The sequence below is a fragment of the Octodon degus genome, unplaced genomic scaffold (genome assembly GCF_000260255.1).
Source record: "Octodon degus isolate 3935 unplaced genomic scaffold, OctDeg1.0 scaffold00091, whole genome shotgun sequence".
NCBI lineage: Eukaryota > Metazoa > Chordata > Mammalia > Rodentia > Octodontidae > Octodon > Octodon degus.
Genome location: NW_004524667.1, coordinates 1,612,821 through 1,624,559, shown reverse-complemented (window position 1 = coordinate 1,624,559; position 11,739 = coordinate 1,612,821). Strand labels below are relative to the sequence as shown.

At 36.4% G+C, this 11,739-nt stretch overlaps 1 protein-coding gene across 2 annotated transcripts in view; it reads right to left on the bottom strand.

Moving 5' to 3' along the window:
- Positions 1–11,739, bottom strand: part of Dnajc5b (DnaJ heat shock protein family (Hsp40) member C5 beta) — a 113,414-nt gene that overhangs the window by 6,379 nt on the left and 95,296 nt on the right. For both annotated transcript variants that reach the window (XM_023722399.1, XM_004637522.2), the window contains 2 exons: positions 10,661–10,874; positions 6,294–6,477 (listed from right to left, as the gene is read on the bottom strand). In XM_023722399.1, the coding sequence (XP_023578167.1) occupies positions 6,294–6,477; positions 10,661–10,874 (398 nt within the window). The remainder of the gene's footprint in view (positions 1–6,293; positions 6,478–10,660; positions 10,875–11,739) is intronic.

Genomic DNA, 11,739 nt, shown 5'->3' with positions numbered 1-11,739 from the left:
CTGTTTCTTTTCTTTAGCAGCTTTAATATACTGTTCCTGTGCTTCTGGGATCTTGATTATTGTATGTCTGGATGTGGTTTTCATTGGGTTGATGTTATTTGGAGTTCTATATGCTTTGGTTACATGAATGTCAGATTGTTGCCCCATATTTGGGAAGTTTTCTGCTATTACTTCTGCCCATATTCTTTTTATATCATTTGTATTGACTCCTCCCTTTTCATCGATGATTAGTCTCACATTGTTCATCTTTGAAATGTCTTGCAGGTATTGAAGTATTTTTTCCTGCATCCTAGTTGTTTTTAAGAGATCTTTTCTTACTTTTTTAGTAGCTGTAATGGTGTCTTTAAGGTCAGAAAGTTTATTTTCACTTTCACTCAAACAGTTTTGCCAGCTTGTGATTGAGGTTTTAATTTCCTGTATATCACTTTGAATCTTTCTCCTACATTCTATTTCTTTCCTTTATTGCTTATTCAGGGATTCCATCATTCTGCTGTATTTTTTTATCAGTATATTCTGAAGAAGCACTTAGTCTTCTTTGATTATAGTTATCACTACATTTTTTAGTTCAGAAAGTATTTCTGATCTGATTTCTTCTATACCTTTCTGCAGTTGTTTCTTTACTGCCAACGCTATCATTTTAGAGAATTCAGGTGTGTGATTTCCAGTTTCCTCTATACTAGTGTCTTCTGCATTTGTACTGGGTGTACTCCGGGCCTGAGACTGCATTTTGTTCCTTCTCTTTATCATTTTGTATAACACTGTCTTCTGACTTTTGGTGTAGAGCTTAGATAGAGTTATTAGCTTAGCACTAGGTCCATATCTACGAAGTTCAGATTCCTCCAGGTGGGTGTGGCTTGGATCGGGCTGGGGTCTGGCTGCTGTGCTCCACTTCTTCCTGCTGCAGCCTTTGCAGTTGAACCCTTTGTGTCACTCTGGCAGGATGTTCTGCTCCTGAATCAGCTGGGTGGGTCTTGCCTCTAGCCTCTTTACAGGGAGTTCTGCTGAGGGGTGCCATGCCAGGCCTGGGCTGTGGGTTGAATGAGGATCCAGTAGGTCCTGGGCAGTCTCACTCACACACCAGGCCTTGGCTCTGGGTGAATTTAGGATCAGCAGTCCCAGGCGGTCTCACTCACACGCTGGGCCTGGGCTCTTCTAGTGTTTTTAAATAAGTCAGTAGGTAAAATATGTCTTGGTGTTCCAAATTTGGATTTTCATAAATTAAGAATAATAAGGCTCCAAATAGAGATCTTAAAAGAGGAATCTGAGGTGGTTAATCACTAAATTCAAATCAGAATTTTTTTTCTTCTTAATCCTTATTCTTTCCTTTTAGTCTCATACAGTATAAGAAAACAAAGTACTAATTAGTTATTATTTCTATTTAGGAGAGAGGATTGTCTCATATTAGTTTTATTATCTTATATATTGGCATTTCTAGATAAGAGATAATAGTTGAATAAAATGCTATACTTCTTTAACTTGATATTCATGTGTGAAAATTAGCTCCTAGCTGTAATATTATATGCTGGTCAAATCTCTAGGCACAATATAAGCTAAGGTTTGGCTTTTAGATGCACAATTAATATAAATCTCTGGTTCCACTTGTTCTCCATTCTACTCTATCTCATCTCAGCTTCCACTCCCTTTTCTTTTTGTACCAAAAATATCCTTAGCACTGGCTAATTATAAAATCCAACAAAAATAAAAATATTCTAAGCTTTATTTAAAAATTAAGAATTTCAAAAGCTGGGCTCTGTGGCACACATCTGTAATTCCAGCTATGTGGGAGGCAGGAGCAGGAGAATCACAAGTGTGAGGCTAGCTTGGGCATTTTACAAGACCCTATTTCAAGATAAAACAGATTTCAAGACTGGCAACAGAGCAGAAAATCAAGAGCTGGTAATCTTTGTCAGTGTGTTAAGGTCAGAAAAAGAAATGAAAAGCAATGAACTCACTGGGTCTCTTCCAAGTACATAAACCCTAGGATTAGATGAATACAAATGGTTATTATACATATATGATTAGATACAATATAAAAATTAAAAATGCCCTTGGTAAGAAAAATTTGCTATTTTAAGTGTTATTTCTCTAAAATAAAATTATCAAGGCCCCCAAATCAAATTATTGCTTTTAATTTTCCCATTTTTAATTTCTGACACTGCCAGTCGAGCAGAAGACCCAATACTATTATGGGCTACTGGACTCTTTTAGAATCTTTTGCTAAGTTACACACCTATAATATTCAAATAATGGAACTTAACAAAAAAAGGGGATACAGATGAATGTCTATTTTGTATCTGTGTATTCAAAGTGGTTAGGATAGATATATAGTTACATTCTCTTAATGAATAGAGGGATTTCTTCTAATGGTGTTTGTAAATAGGATATCATGTCCGCATCTTGTACAGCAATTAACCACTAGGAAGAATGTATACAATGTGTTAATTATTGAAACTGTCCTACCAATTTGGTTTGAAACTGTCTCATTGCTATTTGTTTCTCAATAAAATTATGGAAAAAAATTTTTCCATTTTTCCCTAGGACCTTTACATTTACATTTTACATCATCTTGATGTATGATGCTTATTATTTACCATCATTAACTTGATAGCCACGTGACTAGAACCTTATTTCAGGTGTATTTTCTTGAATAACATTGAGTGGGTCCCCACAGTCCCACAGTCCAGAAAGTATAGTCTTCAGATGAATTCTGCTTTTTCATCTTTACTGTACATAACTTGAATTAAGTTTATCTTTAAACTATACTAAACCTTTGAAGTAGTGGAATACAAGTCTGAAGCTAACTAGAGCAGCCTAGTTAGGGTAAATGAGGCAAATATTTCCATAACAAAAGGTCAGACCAAAGAGTAGCTGTGGATTTACTGTGCAACTGACAAAATGTAAGCCTCAGTGGTCCTCACTTGCACAGGCTTTTCCAGCAGCTCATTTTCATAAACTGGGAGAAAAATATATCTGGAGCAATCAGAAAAAATACTGTTTATTTCCACATTGACTTTCTGTCTTCCTCACAAGTGATGCTAGAAGGTTTTTTATTTTTATTTTTATTTTTTAGTGTGTGTGTGTGGTGTTAGTTAAGGGAAAATAGAATTGGGAATAGGTTGTTTGAATTTTAGTGAGGTATGTTTTTGTGAATTACAGCAACTCTACATATTGTATAGTTAGCCATGTGTGTAGGAATGACTATAGAAACACTCCCACAACTCTCACTGTGCCAACTCAGTAGGGGGACATGAAGACTCAGGCAGAGGTCATGTCATACACTGTGCATATGTTGAAGCAGCCACTTAAAGAACTGAGCTAAGGGGCAGGCCTCCTTTTATTGTTTTTTTTTTTTCTCTGAATGCCTTCAGGGCAGGTTTGGCTGGCTTGAGTTTATGCATATGTTTAATGGTTCTGACCAAGGATCTTGGTTATTGTAGGGGCAAAAAGTTTAAAATATTCAAAGTCACAAGTGTCCTATGGAAATTCTTTCAAATTTTGCATCTCGTATATAAAGTAAGCTAGATAGTTTTCCAAGATCTTATAATATCTAAAATTTAGACACTATCAATAATGACTTACAAAGCTGAAAGAAGCTTTTGTAATTCACCAACAATTAAAAAAAACAAATTTGAATCCAATACATTAGATGAAAGGTAGAATTATTTTTATAATTTCCTACAGAAAATTAAATTTCAAAATTATGGTTATATGGAGAATCAATGTAAAACTATGCAGCCATAGAGAAAAGTATTATACAGCTATGATAGGTAGCTAATTAAATAATTGCTGTTCCTCTAGATTTTGTGATATATATGACATTTGTCAGTTTTTAACTTTGCAATTTGTTGTGATTATTTTCTCATTTTATTTTTTTGTATTTAGTACAGGGTCTACAGGGTCTCACTACAGAGATCAGACTTGTAGTGATATGCCTGTGTTCAGCCTCCCAAGAGCTGTGATTACAGGCATGTGCCATCACACCAAATCTCAATCGCTGTCTCAGTGTGACCTAGAGGCAGTGCCCGGAAGGCACATGGGAGATCCAACCCAGGCTGCTGTGCTCTGCCTAAGCAGGCATTTTAGTCCACTGAGCTATCTGATTGGCCCTTATATTCTCATTTTAAATAAATACTCACTTTCAAATTGCATTTTGTGTTTTTTTTTTTTTCTAAAAAAGGGCTGGTCAAATTGCACAAATTTCAGATCCCATAAAATCTGAATCATCCTTGAATAAAACTTTTAAACATTTAGTAGTAAGGTAAGAGTTTTTCTCCTTGGTTAAGCATTCTTTAATAAAATAGATGGGATTCTAGACTCTCACCTCTGCAGCAGAATTGGTAACATTGGGGCATTAGAATGGAAAATATTGAGAGGAAAACAAATCCATCACCAATAACTGAGAAAGCAGGAACCCTGGGAGGAATCTGGCACCTAGTCTGGACTTCTGTTCCAAAAATGAAATCTTCCAAAAAGAAGGTCTACTGAAATGGGTTTGAGATATCTAAGTTCACTTCACCTACTTTGGATTTTTCCACTATGAAGAGAAAGTTAAGGTTGACACAGTGGATGACAATGACTGACAATATTCTTCTATCTCACTGTCCCTCCTGTCCTCAGTGACTGAGAACTTGGCTAGATTTATAAAAGGGGGAGATCTTATGGTCAATGCAGTCAATAACCCCTGACATGATTTTATAATCATTTATTTCCTTCACAAGAGGGACTAATGTTCTAGGATTATAATTCATAAGCAAATTGTGCTATGTTCACCAGCCACTCCTTAAAGAAGAGTTTCCATGCAATACTGCATTTTAATCTACTTGTTAGTGATCCTGTTTGCATGCTCTTTTGCATGACTTCATTAAAAGATTAACTTGTTCTTCTGTATTCTAGATAATGAAAAGGAAATTGTAGTACAAGTTGTATCACATCCATAAGCCCAAAATTTGTTTCCAAGGAAAAGAATGAGACATGGTCAGAACATCTCTGGTTGATAGACTTGCCACCTCATAGGAAGAGGTCACAAGTTGGAGGAAGACCCCTTTTGTCTTCTCTAAACTCCCAAATCTGAAAGAGTTGAAAGCTTGGTACAAACATGACTGAAATCCCTTTTGTTGACTTGCAGTCCATGTGGGTAATACTGGATATTACTTAGAATCACATTGATAGGAAACAAAAGGTAATGCAAGCCTTTGAATAGTTTCTGGTACTTGATGTCCTGGTTTTTATTTCACTATGAGCAAAGAATCAGAGTATGTTATATTCCACAGAAGTCTGCCATCTTGATTCCAGTAGCTCTGACAGCAATGTGCCACTGTAAGAACTCTCAAGAAATTCTCCAAGTTGGCCATACTTTTATTTTCTGATAAAGTCTATAATTCAGGGGCCTGCCAGATAGCTCACTTGTTTAAGTCCCTGCTTGGGTAAACCCTGTTAGGCCTAGGGGACCATGGTTTGATCCCCAGGTCCACTTGCCTCACCAGATGTGCCCTTAAGGCAGCCTGAGCCAGCCAAAAAAAGTCTGCAATTTAGATTAATGATGCATTCCACAGGAGGAAATGACAGTAGGATTTTGGTTGCAGGACAAAGTAAGAAAAAGGCAAGTGGGACCCCAAACTGCTTAAAGACATTTCTTAAAGAACATAAAGTATCATTAGGGTTATGAATTCTCTGAGATCTTATCTTTCTTTCCATTTTTTTTTTCTTTTTAATTTTTGGGTAAGAAGAATTTGAAGAATCATGCATGCACATACAAGTGAGGAGCTTGCTTAGCAAAGCAAAGAATCCCATTCTTGATATTCTTTGAGGCTAGCCTTAAATATATTTAGAAAGAAGCCATATTTCAAGAGGAGAAGGATCACTCTGCCCCAGTCCCACCCCCAAATCGTCAAGAAATGCAAAGAAGAAAGTCAAGGATTGATGCCTTTTTTTTTTTTCTTTTTAAATGTTTACCTCCTCTTTCAATTGAAATCCTGGAAGAAAAGGTGAAATGCTTGTTTGGGGAGATATTGTTACATTGATTTGCTTTCCCTGAATACATTTACTCAAACCTCCCTGAACCCACAGTCCTCTTGTAATGGGAATGAATTTTCCTTCCTTCACATCATCATCAGTGTAGTATGTGATTTCTTTTTAATAGTGTCAGGGTCAGCTTTCTCTTATCTTTATTATCTCCAAAAAGCCTACTAAAGCCAACAGTCTGTGGGATCCTCCTCCCACACATTTGGTTGTTGGATTTCTTCCACTTTAGTGGGATGTGGTGCTTCATTAAGGCTATGAAGGATATCCATTACCTCTGCTCTCATCTTTTTCCATGTCAGTCCTGATCTGTTCCTCAAGGTCTTCTGGTGATAAACAGATATCCTCTTCTGGCATTGATGATTTGGGTTTGCAGTGGCCACAACAACAGTTGCAGCAGCAGCAAAGACAGCAACAGAAATAGCAGCCAGTCAAGAGGCCAATGATGATGAATAGGGTCTGGAAGAAACAAGGGCAAAGCAAATGGGGGTGAGGGATTGTAGAAGAGTGGATAATCCCAGAAACCAACTCTGAAACCATGCATCCCCAGAGTCCTGATGATATCGCAGTTTACTTCACATACTGCATGTAAGCCCTCATCCTCACCCATGTAGGAATTATCTTACAATTTCTACAAAATCACCTTTAAAAAGTTGTGCCCAATAAGGTACATCCAGAGAAAATGACTTGTAGCTGCAGCAATGCAGTGTGGTATTTTCACTTTTAATATACTGTGATCTTTATTAAGAGCAGAGCAAAGCAAAACAAAATCCAAACAAGCAGTGAACAAGACTTTCACAAGTCAAATGAGATGGTCAATCTATGTTGGTCAGTGGAATTGAACCACTTTCACCAAAGAAAACAGTGATACCTCTTCCCATCACCCCCAGAGTCTTGTTAGTCACCCTGTCCTATCATCTCTCCTCAAGACTGCTTGCATCCTCCCCATCATCCCTATCAGGTCAGCGTGGGACTTTCTTGCTTTCCAAATTCAAAATTATAAGAAACTCATTTTGTGAATTGAACAAAATCAAGTTATGATTTTATTTAAAATGTATTACTAAACTGGCTAAATAGCTTAGCAGACTAAAGCGCCTGCTTAGGCAGAGCTCATGGCTGGGGTTCAATCCCTGGTGTGTCATGCCAGCCTTGCTCTGGGGCATGTTGAGACAGAGATTGAGACTGGGCATGGTAGGGCACCTGTGATTCCAGCACTTGGGAGGCTGAAAACAGGAGGATCACTATGAATCTTATCTATGTAGTGAGACCCTGTAGATCCTGTGCTAAATACATAAAAAAGTATTATTTAAAATAGAGCAAGTGGATCATACCTTTTATTTAATTAATGAGCAAGGGAGAAAAAAGACAAAGATGATATTCAGACAGATAGTGAGGTTAAGCTTAACAGCCTAGGTTGTATGGTAATAACAATAAGCTTGTCTTCTGGAGGGTTAACAACCTACGTTTGCAGACCAAAAATTAGAGAAAAAGGAGGGCCACAAGGGAGGCCAACATTTTGGCCCTAGCCTTCCAAGGTCAATTAAGACTCAGGATATATGAGAACTTGTACTGTAATGTCATGTAGCTCAGTTGTGTCCCAAATTTTCTGATCAAGGAGATTATGGTGCCAAGGAGGAAAGTGATTGATGATGTACCGTGTGCCTAAGGAGAGTCACATGGAAAGAAAACATTCTCTCAGGCTTTCATAGAGAGCAAATTGGCCAAGCAATGGCTGTGACTCATCCACATGGCTGACATTGACAAAGGATCTACAACCTGAGGTACAAGATCTCAGGACAAATCCTGAGGGGATTTGACTGACTTTATCAGATCCAAAAGCTACAATTCTTGTTGCATAGGTCTTTCTTTATTTTGGTCTTAACCATCCAACAGAAAAGTATAAAAACAAAGTATAAGAAGTAAAGCCATGCTGTTATGTTGAGCTGTAGGGGACTCAGGTCAACAATTTCTGACATTGCCAGTCAAGCAGAAGACCCAATACTATTATGGATTACTGGACTCTTTTGGAATATTTTGCTGAGTTCACACACCTATAATATTCAAATGATGGAACTAAACAAAAAAAAGAGGATACAAATGAATGTCCATTTTGTATCTGTGTATTCAAAATGGTTAGGATAGATTTATAGTTACATTCTCTTAATGAATAGAGGGATTTGTTCTAACAGTGTTTGTAAACAGGATATCATGTACACATCTTGTACAGCAAATAACCATTAGGAAGACAGTATGCAATATATTAATTATTGAAACTGTCCTGCCAATTTGATTTGAAACTGTCTTATTGCTATTTGTTTCTCAATAAAATTATGGAGAATAAAATACAATAAAAAATAAAATAAAGTATATTTTAATTAAAAAAAGACAAAGATTGCTTGTGTGCAACACAAATACAAACTTTGTCAGTAACTGCAGCAGAAATCTTTAGAGCTGACTCACTTGCTCTGTTCCCTCTTCCTGATCATTCTGCAGGTATTCCTTGGCTTTTGCCTTCAAGATCTCTCCTTTTCCTTGTACAGCTTTGTCCTTTTCTACTTTACTTGCAATTCCCATAGTTTTTGTTTTTTTTTTTGGAATGTCCTCTTTTCATTCATGCACTGCTGAGTGTGTGTGTGTGTGTGTGTGTGTGTGTGTGTGTGTGTATGAGAGTGAGTGAGAAAAAGAGAGAGAGAGAGAAAGACAGACAGACAGACAGCATTGAAACCAGGGCTGTCAAGCTGATCTGGATCTCAAGCCCTTTAAAAGAGTTTTATTTTGAAATAGTCTCAAATGACTAAATATCCTCCCAAAGGGCTGGAATTATTGACACATGCTACCACAGCTGGCTCAATATTATTTTGTTCTTTAAAATTGCTTGCCTTTTATACAAAATAACCTTGCTTTATCCCTTGCAGTGCTTAGCATACTACAAGATACAAGTATGTATGTGATATTATATATACATATATATTACATATATATACATATAATATTCATTCATTTATTCATGTGGTACAGATGTAATGGGTGAATCACAGGCAACTCTGATAAGCACTGTGTGTTGGCCTTTGGCACAAGAAGAATTGCTTCATAGTTTTAATTTTAAAGAACCACATCAGGCACAATTTGCATATCTCCTCACTATTGGATAGATTCTTCCTGTGCACAGGATTTTAATAATTTCCTCAAATTCCTGGGCAAGGAGGTCTATTTTCATTCTTATGTAGACAGACCATAATGTTCATACATATGTACATGTATAATTAATTATCTAGAACTGCAGACATTCCTTCCCATGAAAAGATGTCATGTCTGTGCACTAGGTTCCCACACAAGCTCACAAAAGTCCATATTGTTATATGAATGCAATCATCATGAATAAGTCACTATGTATACTTTTACCCCAAGCTTCAAATCCACTTTGCAGTATCTTGCCTTCTTTTCAAGTCTTCTTTAAAGAAAAGGGTTTCATGGGATTCTCAGACCACCCCCACAAAAAAAATAATTCTGGGATAGAGTTTGCAGGAGATAAATAAGACTTTAAACTGTAGATTTACTTTACACGGTTATGTGAAGAACATATTCTCTCTTTTTTCATGTACAAAACTCTTTGACTTAGCAAGTATAATGGAAGAAAATGGCAACCAGAACTGAGATGAAACCTGCCATTTTGGAGGTTTGATTTTTAGAAAGTATTGTTTATCGCTTACATGAACATTAATTGTCTGCAAAATATGCGCATAGACTATGTACGTCCTATATGTAAATAGACTTTCATCAGAAGAATATTAAAATTCATTACAAATGACTAAACATACATATATTAGGGATTCCCAGGAAACTAAATGAAATTTACTATACAAAAATCAATTCTGAGACTGGGCATGGTGGCAAGTGCCTGTAATCCCAGCTTTTGGGAGGCTGTAAACAGGCAGATCACTATGAGTCCGATGTAGTAATGAGACCCTGAGCATCCCGTAGACCCTTCCCTAAAATGCAAACAAAGAAACAAACAACAAAAAGAAAAACAAAAACAAAAATAAAAAACTGGTAACATTGTCCTTAAAACTGGCCTTTTTCTTGTTCAGATATCCATTTCTCTCTTCCTCCTTCCCCTCCCTATCTCTGTCCTCCACTACTTAATTCTCACCTTTCCCCTCCCATTTCCTTCTCCACTATCTCACAGCAGGTTCCACTTGAGCCATGACATAATCACCCCCAAGGTTTGTGTTTGCTGATGTAGTTTATGCTATAGATAGTAAAGTACATGGCTAAATTTGTCCTATAATAATGTATTAAACATTTGTCACACTAATGAGTTATTTTTGGTTTTAAGCAATGAGTCAGTTCTTAATTAGTCACTACTGGGGAAGGGAGGCCAGTCAGAATTAACCTGAAGCTCCAAATTCAAATATAATTAATGTCTAGAAGCATCTTAAGTCAAGCTAGATTTTATAATTAATTGACAAGCTAAAGCGAAAATGATCCCCAAATAACAAGTGTCAATGAAAGTAATGTCTCCTTTTATTTACCAAAGCTTAATAATAGTAAGATTAGTATTTCTTTGAAATAGGGTTTTAAAAAGTAAGCAATACTATGGTGTTCTAGGAGATTGGTTTTGAAGAAGAAAAACATGATTCACCTTTGCCCACCAACTTGACAGCATGAAGTAGGTATTGACATTTTCCTCTCCAAATTGCTCAGCCACATAGAGCCCCAGTGATCCGTACTTATCATATATGTTTCTCTTTGATGTATCAGTTAGTATGCTATGGGCATTGTTGATTTCTTTAAACTTTTCAGCAGCAGCTGGATCACCTGGATTCTTGTCTGGATGGTGTTTCAGGGCCAATTTTCTTTTAAAATAGAAAAAAGTGGGGAAAAACATTATTTGACAAAAATTATAATGACATTTTAGAAAAGCAGGGCTCATCCTTTGTACAAATACTGTACTGGTTATTTAACTAAGAATAAGTTTTCATTGAATGATGTTGCTTGCTTCTAATGTAGAGGAAAAATTGAATTATTTCTCGCCTCATGCTTTCAGAGTAATTCTCATGTATAATTGTTGAGTCTGAAACATCTTTGTATGGCAAATATGTGAAGTTTATCTTTATTTTTAAGCTGGTCAGTAGTCTACCCCACATATAGAGGACTTCAAGAGCTCTAGCAACTGGCCTACTTTACATTCAAATTCTGTGTAGAACTGTAAGAATTTTCCAGAATTATAGAACTTCATGTCACATTTCAAAAGTTAACTTCAAGCATAAAATAAAAATGTTGAATTTGTTTTTCCTGGTATTTCCTTCTCACAAATCTAGAAGTTCTAACTCATCTATGTGATTCTGAACAAATATTGACACTTCTATAATTTTCAAATGTATAGAGTGTGGTAAAAAATACAGTGAAGATTTTAAATTTTATTACAGTAAAAGATAAATTTCCATGAATTTCCCTCAAAAAATTCTCCCAGGCTTTGAATACACTTATCGTTCTTGTCACTTTCTGAAGGAGTTCTAAGAATACTCTAATTGTGCTGCCTTGGGTGCCTTGATGTCTTAGATTGATTCAAAGTGTTTACAGTTTATGGTTAGTGTTGATGTCTTAGATTGATTCAAAGTGTTTACAGTTTATGGTTAGTGTTCTTACGAGCCTGCATTTCCATTGGATGGCACTCAGCAGAAGCAGCATTCAACAAAACTTCAATTCCATCTCATAATA